The 27,213-nt window shown below is 44.3% G+C and overlaps 2 protein-coding genes across 8 annotated transcripts in view; both read right to left on the reverse strand.

The window, feature by feature from the left end:
• Positions 1 to 27,213, reverse strand: part of LAMA2 (laminin subunit alpha 2) — a 606,483-nt gene that overhangs the window by 237,969 nt on the left and 341,301 nt on the right. For 4 of the 7 annotated variants that reach the window (XM_077353372.1, XM_077353362.1, XM_077353358.1 and 1 more), the window contains exons 15-18: positions 25,984 to 26,095; positions 8,558 to 8,611; positions 7,624 to 7,737; positions 3,084 to 3,211 (exon numbers count right to left, since the gene is read on the reverse strand). In XM_077353372.1, coding sequence (XP_077209487.1) covers positions 3,084 to 3,211; positions 7,624 to 7,737; positions 8,558 to 8,611; positions 25,984 to 26,095 — 408 coding nt within the window. The remainder of the gene's footprint in view (positions 1 to 3,083; positions 3,212 to 7,623; positions 7,738 to 8,557; positions 8,612 to 25,983; positions 26,096 to 27,213) is intronic. The other 3 variants (XM_077353378.1, XM_077353349.1, XM_077353389.1) reach the window with 1 other exon arrangement.
• On the reverse strand, positions 21,100 to 25,960 carry LOC143845205 (uncharacterized). Its single transcript, XM_077353410.1, has 4 exons — positions 22,521 to 25,960; positions 22,149 to 22,231; positions 21,886 to 21,969; positions 21,100 to 21,507 (listed from the first exon to the last, which is right to left on the reverse strand). The coding sequence occupies exons 1-4, from the start codon at positions 23,140 to 23,142 to the stop codon at positions 21,397 to 21,399; spliced, it is 900 nt and encodes a 299-aa protein (XP_077209525.1). The 5' UTR covers positions 23,143 to 25,960; the 3' UTR covers positions 21,100 to 21,396.

Consider the following 27,213-nt stretch of genomic DNA (forward strand, 5'->3'; position numbering starts at 1 on the left):
AACTTTTCCCTAGTTGAAGGAGTCCCAAAGTAGCATATAAAAACATTTCTTTCTCTCACCACAACAGACACTTTGTAAGGTAGGTGGGGCCAAGGGAGCTCAGATAGAACTGCTCTGTAATAACTCCAAGGTCATTCAGCTGGCTGCATGTGGAGGACAAGTTAATCAAACCCAGTTCTCCAGATTAGAGTCCGCCACTCTTTAACTACTATACTCATCCAAGAGACGTCTGCATCTCAAAGACAATCCCTTATTTGTCTGATAGTTAGATAGTTACTGGAAGATCCTACAAACATCTCTCTGTAATTGATTTTTCAATGGGAGGGCACCTGCAGGCAATAAATTGTGTGTGCTTTTTCTGCAATATAGCATCCTTTCAGGGCACACCCAAGGCTGGAGCATTGAACAAATCCTTCTGCTGAAAGACAGCAGAAGGTTCTGGATACTGGCTCCATCTTTGGACAAACATATCCCACCCTGAGTCCTTATATTTAGAGGACTCAGCAGAACAACATACTTTGGGAAAAATCCCAACAGAAGGATTCAACCTTTGGGTCAGGCCCAGTCTCTCAAGACTGTGGAAATTTTAAAACAGAGGCTGGATAGATAGGCTGACATCTGACAGATAGGCTGATTTTGTGAAGGCTCAAAGGGGTGGCAGGTTACAGTGGATGAGCGATAGGATTGTGAGTGTCCTGCATAGTGCAGGGGGTTGGACTAGATGACCCACGAGGTACCTTCCAACTCTATTATTCTATGATTCTATGAAAACAAGACAGGGCCTTGAACCAGTAGTCCCCTGGGCTCTCCTCTGAATCAACCAGATAGGCCTCTGAGGATATAGCTCTGTACAAGAGAAGGACCCAACTCACCTGTAAGTGAAGAAAATTGCTGTTCCTCACAGGATCATGATCCAGCTAAGTAAGGCCCAGCAAGATAAGGTCCCACAAACAGCATAATGAAGGGGTGCAGCTACTTCCTTCTAGGACTATTTAAGTCTCATCCCTGGCTGAAAGTCTTGCTGGTTCAACTAGTTTTTGTTGAGCATTGTAACTGTAATCTTTACTTGCTGTTTCTTGAACCAGAATGGCCAGGTACTGCCCTGGATTTTTCCAACCCAGGCTGAGAAGCCCAGCCCCACCCATGCCCAAAACTCATGATTGGAAGGCCCCTGACTCACCACCATCAGCGGGGCAGGCTCCAAAGTGACACTGCTGACCTCTGTCCTGTCCACTGAACTGCTGGGAATTCCCAAGCCACAGCAGAGAAGACAGAGATGTCAGGCCCTGGCAGCATGCAGCAAAGAAAGGGCTGGGGATGCCACACTGGAGCCCAGGGGCAAGGGATGGAAGAGGCATAGGAGGGCCGCCTCGAGCCTTCGGGGGGAGGCGGGGTATAAATATAAATATAATAATAATAATATAAAGGGCACCCCACCCCGGTGGTTACCCTTGGTCTCCACACAAATATATGACTCAGATGCTGCCTCTGCCCTGGAAGTGGGTAACCTTATTGATGGCCCCTGGGTGGTTCCTTGGGCACTTTCCCCGATCCCAGTATGTTGCCAAATGAAGAAAAGAATACTGGCCTAGAGGCCCACAGACTTAAGAATTTGGTCATTCCTATGCATGTGTTAGCGTTTATCCTAGCATTCTTACCAGAGGGCCAAGCTACCAAATAGTTCCCTCTGAGCTATGGAACTTTTGTATATAGAGGCAGAGAGCTCCTTTCAGAAATGGCTGGGCAGAAAGGGGCCAAGTGTGTCTACCCAACCTGGACGGAGTGCAGCTATCTGTGGCCCATTCCACCAGGAATCTGGGCATGATCCCCGATGCCTTCCTCTCAATAGAAGCTCAGGTCACAAGAGTTGCTGCTACTATCACCTTTGACAAGACAAACTACTAGCACCCTACTGGGCCCTGGAACACCTAGCCATAGTGATCTGTGAAACGGTCACGTCTAGACTGGCCTTTGTGCAACTCGATGTATGCAGGCCTGCCCTTAACGTTGATCCAGAAACTACAGCTGGTCCAGAATGCTGTGGCCAGGATCCTCACACAAGAACCACAGAGGTCCCACATTCAGCCCATTTTCCAACAACAGCGGTTTATACCAGTCAAATTCTGGATCAGACTTAAGGTTCTGGTAATCACCTTTAAAGACATATGTGGTCTGAACCCAGTGTACCTGAGGGACCTCCTCTCCGTCTAAATCCTTCAAAGAGCTTTACACTTTGCCACCTCCAGCTGGCTGTGATCCCTGGCCCAAAAGAAGCTCACTTGACCTCAACTAGGGCCAGAGCTTTCTCTATCCTGGCTCCCATCTGGTGGAATGAGATCCCAGAGGAGATCAGAGGAGATCAGAGCCCTAACGGATCTAGGATTATTCTGTATTGGCTGCAAAAGGGAGCTCCTTTGCCAGGCATTTGGTTGAGGTTTTCCAGTGGGCCCCTGAGCCTCCCTCCCATGAAATCCCATGCCTGAACCATCAATCATGGGTCCATTTGCATGTTACGGTTATAAATTTACTACTCCCACTGTTTATTATTGTCCGATTGTTATTTATGGTTACCAGTTTTTTTCTGTACTGCTCCTGTTTCTTTATGTTTTAGGTGAACCGCCCTGAGCCTCAGGGGCGGGCAGTATATAGATGCAATAAATAAATAAATAAATAAATAAATAAATAATACATACATACATACATACATACATACAATATCCTCTGGCAGCGAATTCTGCATTCAAATTACTCTCTGTGTAAAGTAGTATCTCCTTCTGTTGATCCTGAATCTACTGTCAATCAGTTTCATTGGATTTACTTAAGTTCTAGTATTCTGGGAGAGGGGGAAAAATTTATCTTGGTCACCTCTCTCTACCCCATGCATAATTTTATAAACCACACCTCTTACAGGCCCTACCCTATATTCCTAATTATCAAATCACTCACCAGTTCTTTTTGTGGAATCTCTGCAAAAACATATTAGAACTGCATTTTTGCTGCATTCTTGCTGCATCAATGGTCTATTTTGTAAACTGGGTACCAGTAAATGGTTAAGGATGCTCCAGTAAGAATTTATCACCTACTTGTTCGAAGGGATACCCAGTGGACAGGAACACAGCTGACAATCATCAGGTTTCCCTGTAGTAGCATCTCCATAGAAACCAGGTAGACATCTATCACAATATGGGCCACCTGTGTTGTGCTTGCAGTCCTAAATAGGTAGGAGAAAATACAAACTTCCTTTTAGAATATTATAGCACAAGAATTGTAAATTGCAGTAAAATACACAATCCATTCTATTAATGGACGCTTGGGCTTGCACATAGCTATCTAATTGGTATAAAGGGACAAAAAAGAAATTAGGAATGAAGGAGAATAAAAACATTTTCCCCTTCTCCTTTTGTCAGAGAGCAGTCTCCTGCTTTCTTTACCAGTTGCAGCTCAAGAAAACTTTTCAAGGGCAAATAAATCTAGAGTACATTTCAATAAATCAATATTCAGGCTTAAAAGATATTAATCTACAGGTATATTATCTTTATAGGTGCTGACAAGGTTCATCCACCAGGCTGTTCAGACCTTCTCAGTTTCATCACATGTCGCTAATCCACTAACAGTATGGCAAGGAACAGAATATATGTAACATGTTTGAACTTTTTAATGTTTAGGGTGTGCAGTATTTACAAAAGAAATCAAAATATATACCATAAGGGCAACATGACTATATACATATATTATCTACTCGGCTGTGCTATTGATCAAAGGACTTACTCTGTGTTAGAAAGGGTTTTTAAAATATAGGCCTATGTTGCAGAAGTTGAACCAAGCTCTTATTATGAGGCAAAAAAACATATTTCAGCTTCTTTTCAAGTATATTTCAAAGCTTGGGAAGAGTCAAAAGACGTAACATATCAGTAAATTAGCTGCCTAAATTGTCTGTTGTATTACTGAAAAAACACCATGAATAGAAATGAGGAGGCCAAAAGGCTCAGTACATCTCAACATGAAAAAAATGCCTTTGATGTGAAGCATTTCTCTTTTTTTTCAGCACTCAAACTTCTCTCTGTCTCTTTCACTTCAAAAGGCTTATGATCCAAATTGAATTGCAGCATTTAACAGTCTGCACTGGTACCTACCCATCCTACTTTACTCACAACCAACAAGAAATCCCAAAATAGATAGCCAAGATTTTGTTTCTTTGTGTTTTCTTCCTGTAGCATGATACAGTGTACTGATAAAGATACCATAGTGAAAGTACTGGATAAGTGTGGATAGATTGGATGGATGCTACGTTATTGTTTTCAGAGCTGTATTTTTCTGGTTCTTCTCACTGGTGTAGTGTATCTTTCAGATAATGTCCTTTACAGATAAGTAATAGTAGAGTTCTATAAATCAGAACTACCAAGACAGTGGTCAGCAATAACTTTTACCAAGATCAAAAAGCTTCAAAATGTTTTTGCTTAGTTCTCCAAAAGCCTTGCCTCTTGCTACTTGGCTGTATATCCACATTTATGAATACATTTATGTATATCCAAATTTATGACATAACAAGGAGCTGCATCCAATCCTGGGTCCATGTTGAATGTACAAACAAGATACATATATTTCTAATCATGTCATTCATATTTTACAATTTATCTGAAAGCTTTAAAAAAATCTTAGCTGTGTAACAATGTTCCCACCTCAACTAAAGTTTGTAATTTCTAAGGAATGGTCTACACATGCAGTAAAATGAAGTGGTACTGGCACAGCCCTGAAGTGTCTGTACCACTTCAGAATGTATGTGTATTAAGCGCCATCAAATTGCTTCCAAATTATGGCAACCGTATGAATTAATGACTTCAAAAGCATCCTATCATTAAAAGCCTTGCTCAAGTTTTTCAAGATGAAAGCTAATGCTTCTATCTCGTTGGGTCTTCTATTCCTGAGGCCTTCGGTTTTCTCCAGCATTATTGAATTTTATTTATTTATAATTTATATCCCACCTTTCTTGGCTAAGTCATCTTGAGGCAGCTTACAACAGTAAAAAACATATCCCATAAAATTCCACAAAAAATAAAAACACTGAATATACAGTTCCATACAAGAAGATTATCAAAACCACAAATTTACAGGTGATGGTAAAAAAACCTAGGGTTACCCCCTAATCCAATCAGCGGTTATAAACTTCCAATGAATCTTCTTAAATCAAACTCCTCCAGGCTCAGATCTATTGAGCCAGATGTACTGTGCCCGATGTTGGCCGGAACCCCAGTTTGTAACTCTGGGCACTCAGTGACTCTTGTCTTTTTATAATGTGACCAAAGTAAGTAGCCTCAGTTTGGTAATTTTTTTATTCTATGGAGAGTTCCAGCTTGCTTTGATCTAGAACCCACATGGTATCTGTAAAACTCTTCTCCAACACCACTTTTCAAATGAACCAACTTTCTTCCTATCGGCTTCTTTAATTGTTCTACTTTCTACTTTCACACCCATACATAGTAATGGGTAACACTACAGTATGAATTGTATTGATCTTGGTCACCTGTGACACTGTCTTACACTTAAAATTCTTTTTTAGTTCATAGCTGTTCTTCCCAGTCTCGATCTCTTTCTTATTTCTTGGTTGCATTCTCACTTTTGGTTGCTGATGGAAGTGAGGAATAGAAAATTTAATTTTTTTCATCATCAGTTTGAAATTTAGTAATTTCCTAGTAGTTAACTTTAGAACACAGATGATGAATTCCAGTGTTTAGTTTTCCTTTGGATTAAAAACATACACATAAGAATCCTGCATAGTGGGACAAAGATTCTAATCTGTCTCTTTGCTTTCCTGTTTACATAGGGTAGTATACTAAAATGTAATCAACCATTATCACCCAGAACCTGAAGTGGCACCTTAGCATATAAATATAAGAAATAAAATTCTAAGAAATAAAATAAATAAATTTTGGCATATATCTAGAATGAGCCTAAGTCACACTGAAACCAAAAGGATCAGTTAAACATCATGGATCTCAGCTAGACATGCAGCTCAATCCTATGCATCCTGATTCAGAAGCAAACTTCACTGTGTTCAGTGCAGCTACCCAAGTATACAAAGGATTTCAACCCTGCTAACAATAGTCAGATTGTAGCTGTGTGAAAGAGCCTAAACGACCCCGTCAGTGGAAAATCTAGAAGTCAGGGTTTTCCCCCCTTGTTATTTGGAGCTACTTGGTTATTTATGTGGAGAGTTAGCTAAGCATATAGTTCTAGAGACTTTCAGTTACAAAATGACAACTAACAGAACAAACCTAAGCAGAGTTTTACCCATCTAAACCTATTGACTTGAATGGACAAGTCAAAAGAACAAAAGAATAATTTTGTTCAGGATTGCACTGTAAATTAAAGGACTTGTTACACAGATCTCTGGAGAACAGGGTTCCAAACCACCAACCAGTTTTGCTGCACCCCTTAAGTAATTTAGACATTAGCATTAGGACACAGAATGCACACAAAAAAAATGAAATGGATTTTCTAAAGAATGGAGAGAAAAAATAAACCCATTCCAATGAGATGATTTTTATTGGGTTTCAGCAAAAATACAGTTATCATAACAGTGTTTTTTCTGGATATATCTTTAATGTAGAAATTAATGTGAGAATTGTTTTAGGCATCTATTCTTGAAAAAGCAAATTTAAGTAATCCTCAAATTTAAGCTGCCTTGTTCAGAAGCACAGACCAGCTAAATAACTGGTGCAGAGGAAAGTATAAATTCCAGTAATAATTCAAATGCCAAATTGCATTGTAAAAACCCTGAATTTTCATCAGGATTTCCCCTGAAGCTTTTACCTTGGGAAAAAGAAAATATGGGTGGTAGTGGAGATGAACATTTAAAACACACACAAAATGTAGAGCTAGCTTGAAATACTGCAGGGAAATAGGAGTATGATATCCTTCTAAACTGGCAGTGGTTCAAATTCCATTTCTGCAAGACTAATGAAATGAGAAATGTTGTTTCAAGCTTCATGCCATGTCAGACAATATAAAACTAAAATGCCCTTGAGTTAATCAGAACAGTCTATTCAGCGTAATTCACCCATTCGAAATAGCTGCCAAGCAGGCTAGAAACAGTGGCGTATTGGGCATGATTATTCTGGATAATAAGTGCACTTAATTGCTGAATTAGCACGCAGCCATGGTGTATATATGCATTCTGTCAGGAAAAGGCACTTTTTCATTTAACTCAAACTGTACTCTTCCCCAAATCATTTGTATTTCTTGAGATTTTCTGAAATAGTCACTTTTTCAATAGTGATACTTTCATGCTGTACTGCAACAGCAGTCAGTATTATGGGCTATTATTATATGAATGAAGTGACAACCACAAGGGTCTGAAATATAGGTTTGCTGAAATGTTCTCTTTATTGTTCTATTCAAGAATAATGTAAAAAACCCTTCTTGTTCACCCTTTCTTATAGTAGCTACTTCACCATCATGATAATATGAGATTATTTAACTTCAGAATCATTTAAATATAAAGATCTCTCTTGTTAAATCACTGCTTCTTCCCATAAGCACTCATGGTCTCTAAGGTAGTTAGAGTAGTTAATCCAATTACTCTGGTATACCAAGGTGTTCTTAGTGCTGTCACACAACACTTACCAGACATTGTCCCGTGATATCATTGCAGGACTCCGCATGTCCAAAACATGTGCACGGTCTACAGATTCCACCAACAATAGTACCATTAACTCTCCTGTGCCGTGGCCAACAAGACTGCATAAGATGAAACATTATAAAAATTATTTTATAGGGTACTGAAAAACACACACAAGATAAGTACAACATTGAATTTTGCAAACAAAAAAGAAATTGACAATGAAGTGTTTCTCAAAGTTTTTGGGCTTGCCCTCCTTTAAGCTGCTTTCCTTAATCCAACACGAACCATCTGTTCTATAACAGACTGTGCTTCATGTGGTCTGGTGCTTTGTGTAATGGACTGTGGATCTGTAGGGCATAGATCCAACATGAGCATTAAAAAGGAGAACAGAGCAAGAAATTTCTGATCCCTTCCTAAAAGCAGGAAAATACTAAGAACAAAACAGCAGTTCTTGCTAAATAATGTTGGGACTATGAAACAAGAATATAACATGTACCAAAAAAATACACATACATTGTGAATCAACATTGTGAATCTTTGTTAGAAACCCATTATTGACTGGTCTCTCTGTGGATCTCAATGTCCATTTTCAAGTCCTGGGAGTTGGAGTGTACGTTACTCCCCATCCATTTTCTCCTCTTCCCTTTTTTCAATAGAGGGGGAGGGATGGGAGTTTTAGCCGTCATGTTGATAATTTAATGTTTTTAATGGGATTTTTAATAGGGTTAGATTGCTGTAACCTGCCTCGAGCCTGCTGGGAGAGGCGGGAAATAAATCTAATAATAATAATAAATCTAATAATAGTAGTAGTAGTAATAGTAGTAGTTCCCTAGGAAACCCCACCCAAAATCTGAGAATACTGTGAAAGAGATGATTGAAATTATCAAAATATCTGAACACAATTTATCATTCTAGAATGTTTATCTATGCACTGACCTTAATTGAACTGGAAGGTGAAAGACTAAAGAAGGTTTTAACTTGATCTTTCTTCTGAAAAGGTAGAATAAAAGCAAAGAAATGAAGATAGGAAACAGGACAGCTTCACACACCAAGAGGTACAGATTGAAATATCAGAAGACAAAAGACCAAAGGAGTCAGAGAGAAAGAAAGAGGATAACATTTTTCTAATGCCAATTATAGCTAAACTACTGCTTGAGTAACCTCAGTCAAAGGTGAATGGGAAATAGCACTCAAACATACCCACAGGTAGAAACAAAAGAAGATCTAGGTGTAAACTGCACAGAGCTTTTATTCCAGGCTCAGGTTGATTCAGTCCCTGCCGTCTACACAGAATGCGATTTCCGTTTTGATTTCGGGGGATTATAATTTTCCTTCTGCAGCAAGAAGGATTGGTCCAGAGTGACCCTACCTTTATTGTGTGATATATTAGAGTGCTTTTAATGCTCAATATTTCAACCTCAGTGGTAGAGGCACCCTGATTGGCCAAAGCTGTGACAAGCTTGCCTTAAAGGAGAAGCCCCTAATTTCTCTCAACTTCTGTCGGTCTTGTATTTTTCCGCCTCCTCTGCTTTCTTCGATCCCCTCTCCCCCTCCAAGAAAAGAAAGAGGCTCCCTGCTTGGCTCCCCTCCCCACTCCTTCAAGAAAAGAAAGAAAGAGGCTTAGCTCCCCACCCCCTTCTAAACTACCCTAACCACGTGCAGAATACTTTCCTGTTTCAATGGGGGGGGGGAGAGGAAGACCCGAGTTCAAATCGATCTGAATTCAACAGGATTGACAATGGAATAAACAAAGTAAGTGCAGACTCTGCCCTATAGTCTCCTTTCACAGAAACCTAACTGGTATGTGAGTTGCATCCCGGTAGGACAACTCCACTTTGCTGAGAATGTGTGTGAACAGGTATGTAAAAACCCCATTGTTTCTGGCCTCATGCTAATTTGGTGTATCCCCTAATTTTTCTATACCTTTTTGTGGCTTTAATTTTCAGTTCAGTTTCTTGCCCCTCCAGTTCTCTCAACACCAGTTTTTCTGGAAGCCACTTTTCTGTTCATGTGTAATGTTTATGTGGGTTTCTTAGTCCCACTCACTACTGCCCACCTCCAGTCTACTTTTTGATGACTGAATTACGGTGGTCAAATTATTCCCCCCCCCCAAGACAAATGGTTTAATTTTCTTTTTAAAGTGCTTCTTTAGCTGTGATGAGTTGTGGTGAGCTGTGATGCCAAGGATGACAGCATTCTCCCTTGAAAATCCTCATTATTGAAGAAGAGTTGTTTTTCATACCCTGCTTTTCACTACCAGATGGAGTTTCAGAGTGGCTTACAATCACCTTCCTTTCTTCTCCACACAACAGATATCCTGTGAGGCAGGTGGGGTTGAGAGAACTCTGACAGAACAGGTCTATCAGGATTGTGATGAGGCCAAGGTCATCCAGCTGGCTGCATGTGGAGGAAGAGTGGGGAATCAAACCCATCTCTCCAGATTAGAAGCCACCACTCTTAACCACTACAACAAGCTGAAGACATGTGGAAGAAAATAAACTGATTTCACAGCCATGAAATGCAGAGGGAGGGCAATTATGCAGAAGAACCTTACCCAGACCTGTTCCAGTGCTTGTGGGTTGACTCCTAAGAACACCAGTAGTAAGTCAAGCAGGCAGAAAACCCTGAGTTACTGTAGCATGGGTCATCTCAGCTGATCTACAGCACACTTAGAGAAACCTTCTATAATTAGCCACACTTTCATATTTGCAACCTCTTGTTTGAAAATGCATCATGACAAAGAAGTCTGGATGTGTTTGTGTATGTTTGAGTAGCTAGGGAGACTATACAAAACATTCAATTGTTTTAAATGTGATGAAGTTTCCCTTAGTATCACATGAAATTCAGCAAATTGCAGCATGGCATTTCTCAACAAAGGTGACATCTTGCAGGTACGATTTATCAGCAAAAATCCCACTGTTTTGTTTGCACTTCAAAGTAAGATGCAAGGCAGCAGTTTTGCCAACCATGTACTTTACAAATAGCCTTACATTGCTGAATGTTCAGAACATTCCTGCAGAACTTTTGAGACAAGGCAAAACTGCTGTTACTTATAACTAAACTGATATCACTCTTTGAGAAAAGAAAGAAGTATATTACCAATTATGCACGGGCCAGGAAAGGCAGGTTGGTGCCTACATGCCAGTGGGGCAAATTCCTGTTTAGGCATGATGCCTCCTGGCACTAGCCTGCTTCAAGACTTCCGATGGCGCACGGCAAGGGAACACAGATACTTCCATGTTTCCTTTCTTGCTGCGGCATCCAGTAGAAGCCCGGCCAGGGCAGGCCCGCACACAAAGGCCTCTGCTGGCCACTGGGACAGGCCTGTGCATATCCCTACCTTCTACTTATGCTGTCCTTGCCAGTGCATGGCATACTTCTATCCCACCATCATGTGGTAAGACCCCCATGCACCCTGGCCCCCTGATGCTGCTGATGCTGCGAGGCATGGTGGACTCTTCCCACCCCAGGGTTGTGCATGTGCATGGACAACTCCTGTGCAGACCATTTGTATCCCCCATGCGTACACATGAAGTACCAGGAATCAGCAGTGGCCTGGTGTGTCCAGCTGTATGCATAATCAGTCTATGTGAACATTATGGTTTTTCAAGGGATCATGCCAGATTGAAACACAGACCTCTTTGAGGAAGTATATCTCATGCTTTATTAGTCTAGCAACATTGCAGTTCTGTCATGTTAAGCATTACATCCTCTCATAACACAAGGAACATATATGTATACGGATTAAAAAGTAAATACATTTATTTAAATAAAGAAGAAGAACCATGCTGTAAGATGTTTTGTGTTTCCACGGGGGGGAAAATGAGAGTAGTCTGACAGTTCAGGACATGTGAATTTTTAAAACATATATGTTAAGAATCTATTAAAATAAATTAAAAACACTTTCCAAGTAAGCTGTCTTATGACTAAAGACAAACTCTTGAAATTCATTTTTGAGTCTTCCAAACAAGATTAAATATGCATTTGCTTGACAGCAGGAAATCAGAAAATGGTCTGATCTGTTATGTTTTTATACAAATAAATCTTTGGGAAGACTCTGCCAAAATGAAAATAAATAAAACTCTTTTGTAAACTTCTTGGTGTTTATCTACTCCATTTCTGTCCTTTCCTGAACAACTCAAAAGGTTCTCAGTATCTGTAAACCTTTCCAATTAATACAAAGAGATGCAACTAATGGAGTCAGGTGAAAACAATAACTTAGTATCTCCCTGACTTCAAATCATGATGGTCATAACAAATTAATGCAATGTGTGAATTCAATTATATTATTTTCATTGCAAGAACAAGAAAGTGAAATTGTAACAGAGGATGAAGAGAGGGCTGAACTGCTCAACTCCTATTTCTCCTCAGTCTTCTCTTCTGAGGGAAATAGTTCTCAAAGTGGCAAAAACGTATCACAACAGGGGGTATGGGAATAGTGGCTTAGGATCACTGTGGAGGCAATCTACAAACACCTTTGTTGTTGTTAGTTGTAAAGTCATGTCCGACACATCGCAACCCCTTGAACAATAATCCTCCAGGCCTTCCTGTCCTCTACCATTCCCCGGAGTCCATTTAAGCTCGCACCGACTGCTTCAGTGACTCCATCCAGCCACCTCATTCTCTGTCGTCCCCTTCTTCTTTTGCCCTCAATCAATCCCAGCATTAGGCTCTTCTCCAGGGAGTCCTTCCTTCTCATGAGGTGGCCAAATTATTTGAGTTTCATCTTCATGATCTGGCCTTCTAAGGAGCAGTCAGGGCTGATCTCTAGGACTGACCGGTTTGTTCGCCTTGCAGTCCAAGGGACTCGCAAGAGTCTTCTCCAGCACCAGAGTTCAAAAGCCTCAATTCTTTGACACTTGGCCTCCCTTATGGTCCAACTTTCACAGCCATACATTGCAACTGGGAAAACCATAGCCTTGACTAGAAGCACTTTTGTTGGCAGGGTGATGTCTCTGCTTTTTAGGATGCTGTCTAGATTTGCCATAGTTTTCCTCCCCAGGAGCAACTGTCTTTTAATTTCTTTGCTGCAGTCCCCATCTGCATGTCGCCGAGCCGCTCCGACACCAGCGGCCAGCGGCCCGCGGACGCCTCCCACGCCCGGCTCAAAATGGCGCCGCTGCGATGGGGACCCCCCTGCGCTGCTGCGCCGACACTGCCACCCCCAGCCATCACCCGCAAACCTCGGCCGCCTGTCTGCCCGCTGCCCACTGCGAGTCCTGGACGCTGCCGCCAGCCCGAGCCCCAGTGAGTCTCAAGGACGGGGAGGGGGGTCGCGCGACAACATGAACCCCCCCCCCCCCCCCAAGCCAGGGACTGTCGCCCAGCTGCACACGGACCCATTCTTCCCCGGCTAGCGCCCGCTGTATTTATACCACAGTGGGCTTAATTCCTAGTAGTTCTATAAAGGAAATAAGGAAACTCTTCCAAGAAATTCTTAGTTCTTTATCCAAAGTACCCCAAAACCTAATATTCATTGTGTAAAGCCACAGTGGTTAATACATTATACAATTTATATTAATGTGGCATATAGTCTAGTCAAAGATAGTTTTCATTCTATAAATTGACTACTCATGGACTACATCACTAAGGTCTTATAAGGCTGTGATAAGGTTTAAGAAATCCTTTGCACATTTAAAATCATCCCCATTTTTATTTTAAACATGTAAACATTGATATTGGCTCAAGGCAGCTAAACACAAACAGAAAGGCATTTAGAACAATTTACAGTGATATAATCTATATGCTCTTTATGTACCTTGTACATATTTGAGCCATCATGATTGATTTCAGTTAAATATCTCAATAATGGTTTTTAAAAATAAAAATTGTACCCCCAGTTTATTTGTACATACTTCAGAGCTTCAAGTGTTGTCCTTTGTATGGATAAGAAAGGCTTTCAGATTATTTTATCCCAAGCTCCAACACTGAGAACTCATAACAATATTTATCTGGAGACAAAGTTTTGGGGGGTTTCTATTTAATTTAGAAAGGAGAAGTGATGTCCTGTGAGCCTTAAGGGTGGGATACCATTCCCCTCCTTTCTTGACAAGCCTTCGGTGATTCCTGAACTTTCCAGAAGCTCAGTGGACCTGCCACAGCTCCTGAGTTGTTTCCCCACTGCCTCTGGTCCAGCGGCAGCATCTGGGTTTTCCTGCAGCCACTGGTGGCCTGGTACAGCTCCTGAGTTGTCTAGCAATGCCCAGCACAGTGAGCCTGGTGGCAGTGAAATAGGTGAGCCTGGTGCCAGGTGACAGAAACCAGTTCCCTTGAAGAAAATGGCTGGTTGGGAGGGTGTAATCTATGGCATTATACCAGTCTGATGTCCCTCCTCAAACCCCACACACCACAGACTGCACTGCTCAAATGTCCAAGAGTCTCCCCACCTGGAGCTGGCAACTCTATCTCCTTCCCACCCAGCAGTCAGCCTACCTTTATCTGGCCCTCTGTCCTCAGCTTTCCATCTCCATACACTTTTCCTGCAGCATCTACCTGGAAAAACTACAAACTTTCTCCACAGTGGGGATCAAAGCAGCTTACATTATCTCTCCCTTTTTATCTGCACAACAACCCTGCGTATTTGACTGCGTAATGTAGTATTTGACAATCACACATAGAGCTTCTACAGCAAGATGAAGATGCCAACCTGGGCTTCACAGACCCCACTTTGAACCTCAGTCTGGAAATACCTGGAGACTTTGGGGGTAGAACTGGGAATGGGAGGGATATGGGGGTAGGGAGGGAGTTTAAGGAAGTATGATGATATGGAGTCCACCCTCCATAGCAGCCATTTTCTTCAAGGAAACTGTCACCTGGAGATGAGCTGTAAAACTGGAGGACCCCCAGGTCCCACCAGGGGACTGGCATCTCTACGTGTCATGAATTCTCCTTCAAAAATAGGCCTGAAAAGGGCCTTGCCCCCTTCCCCTGCTTTTTACTGACAGAACTAAGTCTAGAATACTATGCTCACCTAGCAACATCCACTAAGGGAATCCATTTTTTTAAAGCTACAGGTGTTCCTTTTATCATTTGTTTGCTTTTTATAGTTGCCGGTGTATTTTTTTAGATTTCATGGGGATTTTTTTGGCAAACCTAGAGCCTTTTTCTGGTTTGTAGGAAGATCTGTTTTGCTGGTTCACAGATCTAATCACTAGATTTAAGTATCCAAAGATATCTGAGTTTGTGATTAGAATATGAGAAAATAGTGTGAAGATCCTACATTGGAACCACGCCTTTATGCATAAACTCATTTGTTTTATACTGCTCTGGTCAAGCAAGTTTCTCAGTCACTACAAAACCCTGCAAAATCTTTTAGACTTTATAAATGGTTTGTTTTTATATTAATATCTAATAGATGGAACAAGCAAGACTATTTGCCAAGTATCTAGACTCAAGAACCTAAATGTATAAATAAATAAAATTATGCTGTGTTTTAAAGGAGAGGAGAAAGGATAGGAAATGCCTAGAGTGCCTACATTAAAAAGGTAAAGGTAAAGGTATCCCCTGTGCAAGCACCGAGTCATGTCTGACCCTTGGGGTGACGCCCTCTAGCGTTTTCATGGCAGACTCAATACGGGGTGGTTTGCCAGTGCCTTCCCCAGTGCCTACATTAATGGCATGTTATTTATAATCTTGTGAAATAGAACATCTTTGTGTTTAAAAGTGCTTCCTAAGAGGCATGGGTTTGTTGTTAAAGGATTTTGCATTCACAGCTAACATGCGCAGCACTTAGAATCATAGAATAATAAGTTATGTGAGGAGGAAACGTAAAGTAAAGGAGGCAATAGGCCTACTGTTGGGTGAAGATGGACAAACTCTAACGGAGGATGCAGAGAAAGCAGAAAGGCTCAGCGCCTATTTTACATCTGTTTTTTTTCCCCACAGGTCAAAGGGTTTAGGCACATCCAGAGATGGCAGTAGCCAAGGGATAGTGTCTGGGTGGCAGGTTGACATGGTCAGAGAGGTTGTCAAGAGGCATTTAGCTGCACTGGATGAGTTCAAATCCCCTGGGCCAGATGAAATGCACCCGTGCTTAAAGAACTTTCCAGAGAACTTGCAGAACCCTTGTCCATCATCTTCGGGACCTCCTTAAGGACTGGAGGTTTCCTGGAGGACTAGAAGAGAGTAAACGTTATTCCAATCTTCAAAAAAGGAAGGAAGGATGACCCGGGAAAGTGCAGACCAGTGAGTCTGACCTCTGTTGTGGGGAAGATAATGGAGCAGATATTAAAGGGAGCGATCTGCAAACATCTGGAGGACAATTTAGTTATCCAGGGAAGTCAGCATGGATTTGTCTCCAACAGGTCCTGTCAGACCAACCTGATTTCTTTGATCCTTCTTTGATTAAGTAAGAGGTTTGCTTGATCGTGGAAATTGGGTTCCTCAAATCTTTTGGCAATGTTTATGGAGCCAACATGGCTTCCTTAGGCTCCTTCCATCTTTTCTTCTCAAGGTAATTGTATGTGGTTGAGCCTTCAGTATTTCACTTTTAAGAAACTCCCAGCCCTCTTGGACTCCCATCTTTTTAAGTCTTTCTGACCATGGGACTCTACACAACATACCTTTAAGTCTGTGAAAATCAGCTTTCCTGAAGTCCAGTCTATACGTACGACTATGTAAAGCTTTTCTCTTTCCCACAATTGAAAATTCCAAAAGCACATGGTCACTGCTACCAAGTGTGCCTACTACTTCTATCTCATCTACCAGTTCTTCCCTATTGATGAGAATCAAGTCTAAAAGAGCAGAGCCCCTGGTTCCCCTCTCTACTTTCTGGGAAATGTAGCTGTTGACAAGACAAGTTAAGAATTTAATGGAGTTTGCATATTCAGCACAGTTGGTTTTCCAACAGATATCTGGGTAATTTAAGTCACCCATGACCACTGTTTCCCCCTTTTTTGAAAATTGTGTGATTTGGTCTAGCAGTATCTCATTCACATCCTTTGACTGGCTTGGTGGTCTATAGCAGACACCCACAATAATACCACTCTCATTTCCTACTCCTTTTATATTTACTCAAATACACTCAATTGAACTTTCATGCTTGGGTATCTGTATTTCTTCACAAGTATAAAGATTCCTAACATATATTGCTACACCTCCCCCTTCTTGTCTTGTCTGTCCCTTCTGAATAGATTGTACCACTCAATTTTATTATTTCAATTGTGAGTATTATCACACCAAGTTTCTGTGATTCCTATTAGATCATAGCCCCCTTCCTCTATTACGACTACTAGTTCCTCCTGCTTGTGATTTAATAAATCATATGTGTACAATGCAAGAGTATAGGCTACATGATGTTTCAGTAAAAAATACAAGAATCATAAGAATGTTACATTTATAACTTTCAACAAGGCAAACGTTCTAAAGAGGAGTCACACAAACTATTAACAAATGCAGAACTGAGTATTTGAGTATTACAAAGCAAAACCAAAATGCCATATTTACATCCAATATTCAGTTATGAAACAAAAATGATATTGCATAACTACATGATTAAAGATTAAGGGACTAACTAGGGGCCATTTCGCACAGAGCTCAAAGTTGCTATTTGGTTGCTGTTAGCGAAATCGCTACTTCAACTAGCGAAATGTAACTAGCTGTGCCCGTAACGCACAGCTGCGGTTTTTGCGGAATTTAGCACTTTCACTTCTCATCACTTTCGTAACCCACAGGCTTCCGGTTCTCCGTCTTTTCGCTACAAAGGAGGTCCCTTTTTAGCGCTTCTGGCCTCCCGTGCCCGTCAATCAAACTGCGGGCACACCTTTGACCTCGACCCTAAAGCCGGACTTGTCGGGGTTCCCTTTTTTTAAAAAAAAACCAGGAAAACCCGTAGCAACGCGTTATCGTCAAATCATTGGCGCCCTTGGAACGTGTTTTCTATTGTTTTCTATGAACCAGAGGTTGATGCATTGATATGTTTGATAGGTTAATCCCCGCCCACAGTACACGCCCACAGGTTACCTGCTTATATGCACCTGGGCAGACACGCGGTCGGCCTCTCTTTGTTTGCGTAGCCTACTGCCCGCAGCACAGGTTAACGTTGCAATGGAGAGGATTATTGTTCAATTGTTGGCTCAGATGCTTGCGGTGGTCCAGCGTATCCGCACCACTGTGCAGCATAGGAGGGCTGCTTCAGAGGAATACCAAGAACGTATTGCCAGAGCGATGACCAGCAGCACAAGACGTTCTCTACGGGCAACCATGGCGGCAAAGAGGCACTGGCAAGCTCTGGCAGAGGTCCGGTTCCCCCCCCGGTTCTGGGCGGACGAAAGATCCTCTGACTGGTGGGAAAATTTTGTGTGGGCTCGCTGGGATGATGACCACTGGATTGCCAACTTTAGAATGTCTAGGGGGACATTTTTTGAACTCGTGGAGGCTCTACGTGGACGCATGGAGAGGCAAGTCACTGGCATGCGGCGCCCCGTGCCAGTGGAAAAAAGGGTGGCGGTCGCATTGTGGTACTTGGCAACCCCTCAGTACTTCCGGACAGTAGCCCAGCAATTCGGACTCGGAGTCACTACGGTTGGCGATATCCTTAAGGAGTTCTGCCTCGCCATGGAGGCGGAATTGTTCAGCAAAGTCGTGTGCCTCGGAGACCGGCTTGGAGCGGTGAGTGTCATTCTATCCCCTTTGCCCTTTAAATTTTTTTTCTTGTTTGACAGGTCAGCAACGAAGACGCGATACACCCCACGCTGACATGCCATGGCTTATATTCTTTTCTTTCCCTTATTCCAGAGTATGGACGGGTTTGCCAGGCTTGGATTCCCGCATTGTTTTGCGGCCGTCGATGGAAGCCACATCCCTATCCGTGCCCCCGGGGGAAGCATAATGGAGTACGGGAACAGGAAGGACTTTTGTTCTGTTCTCCTGCAAGGAACTGTGGACTTCTCCGGCCGGTTTATCGATGCCGAGGTGGGGTGGAGTGGCAGGAGGCATGATGCCCTTGTTTTCAGGGAATCTAACCTCAGGAAAGCCATGGACGAAGGGGTCTTTGTTCCAGGAAACCCCACCGCCACCATTGAGGGCGTGCGTGTGCCGGCGTTGGTGCTCGGTGACGGAGCCTACCCATTACGACGCTGGCTCATGACTCCCTACAAGCGGCCAAGGACAGACGTGCAGAGCCACTACAACCTCAGTCACTCCCGGGCAAGGAATGTAGTGGAGCGTGCCTTTGGACGTCTGAAGTCCCGGTTCCGTTGCCTGATGTCCCGACTCCATGTGCATATAGACAATGTGACTCCGCTGATCATCGCGTGTGTCATTTTGCACAACATATGCGAGGACAAGGGACATAACATCCCCTTCCCTGTGGATGAACCTGATCCTGTAGTCCTTGAGGACACTCAAGACATCCCTGAAGCAAGGAGAAAAAGGATCTATGCTGAGGGGTGCAAGGTTCGGGACGCCATAGCCACCCACATCTACAGAAACAGGAGGCGTGTTTAATTGTTTTTCCCACTCTGTTGTTGAATAAAGTTTTGTGTTCTTTGTTTAACCTTGTCTTGTGCGGTTTGTGTACTTTGCCAGCAAAAAAACGGGGATTCTCTGGTCCAAAAGCACTTTGACAGCCCTAAATGCTAACTCCCCACTGAAATTGACACACACAATACGGAAGCGCTGAACGGGGAAAGTTCGGGGAGGCGGGTAGCCAGGAAGTATTGGCGACCCCTGTCAAACCGGAGGATCAATCCACTTATGTTCCAAGGAATAATTTTATTGGTGGGCAGCTTTGATACATTTAAAATAGGGGTGGTCGATCGGAGCAACGCACGTTCGTTCCCTAACCGTCATTCCGAAGATGCCGAAGCCACGGAAGGGCTCCTTCTGGCAGCGCGCTGAGGCTGAGGCACTTCTGGAGCTGGTGCTCCAATCGAAAAGTGTTGGCCGCCTTATGGCCAGCACCCACTGCCACACCAAGGGTGCTTACCTGGTGTTGGCATCAAAGCTGAGGGAGAGGGGCTATGTCCGGACCTGGGAGCAGGTCCGGACAAAATTTAAGAGGGTGAAGCTGGACTTCCTCAACAGTCTGGAACAGTGGGGGGGGGGGGGGTCCCGCAGCCAAGTGGGAGGACGGTCTTCCACGACCAGATGGTGAAAATATGGGAGAAGGCTGGGAAGCCCCCCCTGGAAATGAGGAGGCATATGGGTGAGTGCTGCCCTCGTTGTGTTTTGCCCTTAAACATGCATGGCATGACTAGCTGCCTCTTTCCCCTACTGTCCCCAATGAAATTCGAGAAAGTATTTAGATGCTGTCAACCCCCTCTGACTTAGCCCGCCAGTACTGTGTAGAACCACTTTGGTTATGCGCTTTGACTCTAACTGTGGTGTGTCTACCAGCTGTGTTTCATCTCTGGTTTGTGTGCTTTTAATTATGATTTCTCTTTTTCTTTGCCCAGCCACACAATCACCATCCAAGATGGCAAAAGCACCTGAGCGTGAGGAGGGGGAGGAAGAGGGACCTTCCACCTCAGGACAGGCTGCAGGTGAGAGTTTTATGTCTGTGCGGGAGACCCATGTGTGTGTACCCCCATGGAGCCATATGGGAGCCTGCTGTGATGCTTCCATTTGAAGTGTTATTAAATTCTTTGTTTGATTTCTATAGCAGAAACTATGGAGGCAAGGATGCGTGCCATGGAGGCCAGGGTGACTGCCTTAGAGGCTGAAGTGGCAGACCTGAAAGGGGAGTTAGAGCAGCAAAGGCAGCAGAGGGAGGCGGAAGAACGTAGGTTATGTTCCCCACTGCCCAACTCTTCTCACACTGTGGCTAAGGCCACCAAAAAGTGTATGCATGTAAACTAAAAAAATTGGAAAATATGTGTGGCACTAATGTGTACTTTTTCTCCCTCCCCACACAGTTAAGAAGAAGGAGGACGAAGACCTCTTCCGCCGCAAAGTTAGGGGGACCATGGGACGGTTGTGCAGGAGAGTGAGGGAGATGGAAGGGGCTGGGGAGGGGAGCAGTGGGACCTAAGTTTTGTTTTCTTTTTGTGTTTTGGGGTGGGGGGTGTTGGGGGGGTTCCCAGTTACTTTGCCCATTTTTCTATCCCTGTTAAATATTTGAATTTGTTAAAAAACAGTTGGCTTTCTTGGAGGGTGGGGGTGGTGGGGGGGGGGTCCAAGTTACATTCCCTTGTTTTTTCCCCCTGTTGAACTGTTTCTGAAAATAAAATGTTATTTTAAATTTCCTGAAAAAGACTCCAGTGTGACTCCTTGCACACCTTTCACCCCAAACTCCTAAAACACCTTTAACCTTTAAAACACCCTCCAACCTCCAACCCACACAACGGTGCCAGAATAGGCACAATCACTAGAGAGGGTACACAGAGACAGAGTCAAAAACATAAACTTTATTGAACAGACAACAGCAAACACAGATAACCAGACAAACTGGCCCAAACTAGGAGGGGGAGAACTTGTCCGCGGGTTTAACGACTCTCTTCCCGAGAACAGTTCTCCCTCTCGTTTGGGTCGCGGCATTCTGAGAGGGGGTGGGTGGGGTGGGTGCTGGAGGTGGTGGGGGGGTGTGGGTGGGGGGGGGACGTGCACTGTAATCTGAGGAGGGGTGGCCGCCTCCATAACCGCGACCGCCCTCTCCATCAGCCTCCTTATCATTCGAACCTCCTCCACGCTTTCGCGTAGTGAGTTGTTCGAGTCTCTAAGGATGGCACGGAATTTTTTGCCCTCCTGGGCCACGAGGGAGAGCATCACCTGGTCTGCGGCAGCGGCACGCCTGGACTCCTCCTGGCAGTGCTCCAGGATCCTTTCTCCCACACTAGTCAGGACGGAGACGCGCCGCAGCCTGCCGCGTTCCCTGGCCAGCCTCTCCTCAGCCTGGAGAGCACCCCTGGGTGGTGAGCCAGCTGGCTCGTCGTCTTCTGAAAGGACCTCTGTTGGCAAAAAAAGAGAAACAGAACTGTTAGTAACAACGAGACAGTCAAAACCCACCCTGGTGCACATGGTGGCCTTTCTTGGTTACATATTGTTAAACCAAGACTCAGAACAATGCCAGGGGAGCACATGGTTATTGTTTGTTTGCCCATGGTGGCCTTTCTTGGTTACATATTGTTAAACCAAGACTCAGAACAATGCCAGGGGAGCACATGGTTATTGTTTGTTTGCCCATGGTGGCCTTTCTTGGTTACATGTTAAACCAAGACTCAGAACAATGCCAGGGGAGCACAAAAATGAAAAGGAAGCACACAGTTATTGCACACAGACATTGCCCTGCAGCCATGGCTCGAAAGGAACAGTTCATGCACGCTCACCATCTTGTATCTGTATACGCCTGCGCACGGCAGGAGGTCCAGCCACCCCACGCTCCTCCTCCTCCTGCGTCCCGGGTATGAAATCTGAAAAAAGGGAAAAAAGAACATGATTTAGGACCAAAGTATGGCAAAGCAAGCTTCAAACCCTAAAGCAGCAACGTTGAGGGACTCTCTTCTGTCTCTTGGCAGTGCTGCTGCCCTGCACAAACAGAAAAGCACAAAGCAGTTAAACCCCCCCCCCCCTTATTGCAACTGATACTTACCAACATTTGTGGACGCCCCAGAATCACTGTCCTCTGCCACCGCTGCAGGGACTCGAGGACCACCGTCCCAGGCATCTGTGTCTCTGTGGACAAGAGCAGAAAATAGTGAAAAAGGAGCAAGCATACAACCTGAACCACACAGCAAGCTCCCAAAGTAGTGGCTAGAGCGCTGCAGAAGGCCTATGGCTGAGGCATGCTGCAAAACTGTTTGGGTTGTTGGTTAAACACAACCGTTTTAAAAAGCCACCCAAAGCAATCCACAAACATCCTAGCATATTATGCGTTGCAACGAACACACGAGAAAACGATGCCCAAACGTCAGAACACACATTTGCTCAAAATGAAATATAAAATAAAAAGAAAATTACTTACCGGAGGCAAGGGGCGTTTGCTCAGGAACCTCCTCTGGCTCCCCAGGAGCGATGGCCATCAGGTCCACCGTGACCAATTCCGCGGCTCGTTGCTGGACGGGGGGTGGAGGCCGAAAGCTGGACGAGGTGCCCTCGCCGGGATCCTCCTCAGCGGGTGGTTCCTCGACCGGGGCAGCCGGCTTCCGAACCACCTTAAGGCTCCTCCCGACGCGCTTCGGCCTGCCGGCTCCTTCCCCGTCTCCGTACAGCTGGCGCTGCTCCTCGAAGTAGGGGCAGGTCACCTTTTCGTTGCCGGAACCCTTGTTATGGTTCACGGCTCTCATGTACTCCGCCCGCATCGTTTTGGTTTTCGACCGGCATTCAAGGCCGGTCCGGTTGTGGCCCAGGGCACGCATCTTTATGGCCACTTGCTCGAAGACCTCCCTATTCCTGTGAGAGGACTGGAAGGCGTCCTGGATTTTCTCTTCCGAGAAAATCGCGATCAGGTCCCTGATCTCCGCGTCCCTCCAAGTTGGGCCACGGCCGGTTGCAGGGACGGACGAGGCTTGCGAAGAGGATTCCATGGTGCTTTCGCTAGTAGCTGAGCAAAATGGTGGTGCGAGGTGCAGGGTGCAACAGATCATATACCTTCCCGCACACAAAGACAAAGGGACTAGCCGGCTCCTGATTGGTAGAGGGCAGTAGGGGACACGCGCATTGGCCACATTAGGTCACATGTCACGTTCAAAACTCCTCGCGCGGGAACAGGATCTGCTCCTAATGGCCAGATTAGCGCCTTTTGTTTGACTTCTCGCATGCGCTGATTCGTCCACACGCGGGAAGAGCAGTTTGAACATGCAGCGGGATCCATTTTAGTGAAATGTCCGCCATTACAAAAACGCATGCCGGTGTAAAACCGAGAGCAATTGCAGCGGTACGCGACAGTTCCCCAATAATATTCACCAACCAAAGCATAAATCAATGACATGTAACTGGCGAACGTTCGTTGTCACGCTCAGCGGACAGTTTTTTAAAATGAACGGCGGACGGCGACTCCGCTTGCCGGAGGTCTAGCCGCCGATGGAAGGGGTTGTCCGCACCCAAGCACAACCACGCACCCGGAACCACACAAAGACCCACTACACATAAACCGCCCCTCATGCTAGAATCATATCTATTGAACCCCTCTAAGCTAAACTGGAGACTGCGAGCGGTGAACGTTCGTTGGCACGCTCAGCGGAAAGTTTTTTAAAATGAACGGCGGACGGCGACTCCGCTTGCCGGAGGTCTAGCCGCCGATGGAAGGGGTTGTCCGCACCCAAGCACAACCACGCACCCGGAACCACACAAAGACCCACTACACATAAACCGCCCCTCATGAAATCACCTCGAATCATATCTATTGAACCCCAGTAATCTAAACAGGAGACTGCGAGCGGCGAACGTTCGTTGGCACGCTCAGAGGAAAGTTTTTAAAAATGATCCCCGTACGTTGACTCCGCTAGTACTGGCCGAAGGTAGACGGGGTTTTAAGCTTTGGGCAAATGTTTGGAACGTGACGGTGTGTGCCACTGTGCTTTTGAAAAACTATTGTGGTGTCCGGGCAGAATTTCAGAAAGTGATCGTGCTTGAAAGCCAGTCGCTGTCTCGTTGCCTCGTAGATCCCCGCTCGCTCGGAGAAAAAAAATGGCGGACAGTTCGCCGGAAGTTAGGAGGAAAGGCTCGGGAGGAGGGACTTTGAAGAAACCGCAACAATGGTAACGCACAAGTCTGTGGCGCTATTGTCGCAGATTGGTTGCAGGAGTGTATCGCTATCCGGAGGGTGAATCCACTTTTCTGGATTCCCCTAGAAGCGCTACAACGAAGCGCTTTTTGCGGGTCGGTTGCAGGACTGTTGCAGATTGTGTACGACGTCGTGGGTTATGGCAAATTTGTAGCGTTTCCAATTGGCAACCATCCTGCTACTTTGAAGCCATGCGAAATGGCCCTAGATGTTAACTTTAAGAGAGCTGAATCTGGGAATAAGGCTCCCTGCACTGTCCACCCACTGCCTACACGGTGGGTACTGTCTACTGAAAATAAAGCAGAGCCACTTTAGGCTCAGAACACCTCCCCCTTCTCCTGGTCATTTTCTGTATGAAGACTATGTGTGTGTGTGTGTGGGGGGGGTATTTCCTTGTTTTTGCTATTCCACATGCACAGAACACTCCATGTGGAACGGCAAAAAATGGGGACAGAACTCCCTTCCCTCAGAGCAGTTTTGAGACACAAAATGGCAGGGGAGAGGCAGGTGTCTTTCCTCCCCTGAAGTAGTGTTTAAAGCCCAAACATGCTCTGCTTTATTTTTTTAAATAGCCATTCTCCGCAACTGCTGTGCAGCTGCAGGAAACCTGAATGGGGTACAGGGAACCTGGACCAGCTCTTTAAAAAAGTGAACATCTACTTTGGCTTTAAGTGACAATTTAACAAGTGCTCAATCATACCCATCTGATATTTTTGATTAGCTCTATAAGACTGAACTTTGGTAAATTTCATCTTCTAATGTAGTGCCTTCTGTCATGTGTAGTATTTCCTTTGGAATAATGCCCATGGTGCAAAAATGCAACATTGGCAGTGCCAAATTATAAGAAATAACAAGTGAAAATTTAGCTCACAAATTTTTTGCAAAAAAAAAAAAAATCCAAATGCATTTTCAGTCCTGAAAAAAATGTTCTCTGTACAGGTGCAGATGTTGAAGGTTCGATTTTAAAGGGGGCTCGGTATCCAAACTCAACTAAGGAACATATGTTCATTCTCTTATAAATCCGATCTCTGAAGCAATTGTTCTTTTCCCACATAGCATGTACTCTTAAGAACGTTTTCCTGGGAAGATGCCACACTGAATAAAATGGAACTTACTCCTGCACAGACCTTCTTAGGATAGCTTTGTAAGAGCAGCAAAGGGAAATATTACTGCCAATGTAAATCATGGTCAACAGCAGTGCTTTTATTGGGGGAGAGGGAATGCCACTACTAATATGTCACGTTGTACTGATTTCAACCATTCCCCCCTCAGGACTTGGGAGATCCCTGAGAAAAAGTGGCGGTACTCAATACCAATGAGTATCACCACACACAAAGACACACAAATCCCTGTTGAACAGCTAATCAAATCTCCTCTTAAATTTACTTTACACCATCATTTCAGATCCAGATTCGCCAAATGTTCTGATTAGTGTGGAATAAGGAATTTCCTTCTGAGAAGCAAGAGGGGAAAAGGAAAGGATGCATTCCCAAGCCTGCTCACAATGCATTGACCTTGATTAACAGAGAACCAATGATCTTGTAGCAGGCAGAGGGAAAGCAGAAGTTTTATGTGTGATCTGAAACTTAAGAAAACTAAAAGAAATTATTAATTAATTAGCCTTCTGGTACACTGCTTCCTGTTTTTAGATTTGTATTTCTCCATTGGAAGCATATCAGTTCATGCACACTAATATACTCACTTCGCAAGAGGTACCAGAATAACCTGGGGGACACTGGCAAACTTCTACCGCAGATGCATATTTTTGCCCAGTTGAAAAGCGATCAGCAGCTTCCAGGCTAACGCCACTCAACCTAGAGTGTATGAATAAAATAGAGATATTATCAGTTCACCTAGGAGACAAGGATGTCTCTCATATACTGCTAAAGCTGAGTGAGGAGGAAAACCTTGAATAGCAAAAGTGCCTGCTATTGTTTATTCAGTTAAAGTGAAATAGGCCTTTCATTTTGTGGCCTTTCTTTCGTTTAAGGAATAGCAGATTCACATTAGACAGCTGTCACATATGAAGTATCAGTAGCACTGTGCTTAGTTTGCAATTATGTTTTTATACCCATTACAGATATACACACTCAGGCTTCTTGTCAAAAATCAAAACTGAGAATTGGACAAAAAATCTACAAAAAACAATACTGACTTTTCTAGACATACAAGGCAGGATAAAGGGGGCACCTATGTATTCTTTTGCTTGGTCTTGCTATAGCTCCTACATAATAATTCCCATTCCAAGCAGCAGATTTTTTTTTTTAGTAGGCAGCTTCTATGTAGTGATGTAATTTCAGGGTAAGTAATATCCTGGAGATAACCAAAGTTACTTCCACATTTTCCCAAAAGTGATGTCATGGCTCATGTCCCCCATGTCTCCACTCCTGAAGTTCTTACTGGCTACTAGGCACAGAACATATTTGATATAATAAAGTATTCAGATGCATCCAATTGCATTCAGATACAATAAAGCAGTGGTCCACAACCTTTTCCAGGCTGCGGACCGCCGGTGGTGGGGAGGGCAATCGCCCGGCCGCTCATGCTATGCAAGACTGCCGTGCATGTGTGTTTGCCATGCAGGAGTGCCGTGCATGCGCATGCATGTTTGTGGCCACGCATGGTGCAAACGCGCATGCACGGCCCAGCATGGCCCTGCGGAGGCAGGGAGCCGCGGCCCAGTGCCAGGGCCTTCGCGGCCCGGTGGTTGGAGACCACCGTAATCATAGAATCATAGGATCATAGAATCATAGAGTTGGAAGGGGCCATACAGGCCATCTAGTCCAACCCCCTGCTCAACGCAGGATCAACGCAAGCTATGGAATGCAATAAAGCATTCAGTTATATTCCAGCTGGGAATTGGTGGAAAATTCTATAATAAAACCAATGCTGAAAATACTGGGTGCCATGCTGAAATTTCTGGACATCAAGA

Source organism: Paroedura picta, chromosome 1 (genome assembly GCF_049243985.1).
Source record: "Paroedura picta isolate Pp20150507F chromosome 1, Ppicta_v3.0, whole genome shotgun sequence".
NCBI classification, from domain to species: domain Eukaryota; kingdom Metazoa; phylum Chordata; class Lepidosauria; order Squamata; family Gekkonidae; genus Paroedura; species Paroedura picta.

Coding starts and splice junctions, on each gene's coding strand:
- LOC143845205 (XM_077353410.1), bottom strand. CDS start 23,142: ATGATCTGTTGCACCCTGCACCTCGCACCACCATTTTGCTCAGCTACT. Junction 22,232..22,520: donor GCAAACGCCCCTTGCCTCCG/GTAAGTAATTTT, acceptor TCTTGTCCACAG/AGACACAGATGCCTGGGACG. Junction 21,508..21,885: donor GCGTATACAGATACAAGATG/GTGAGCGTGCAT, acceptor TTTTGCCAACAG/AGGTCCTTTCAGAAGACGAC.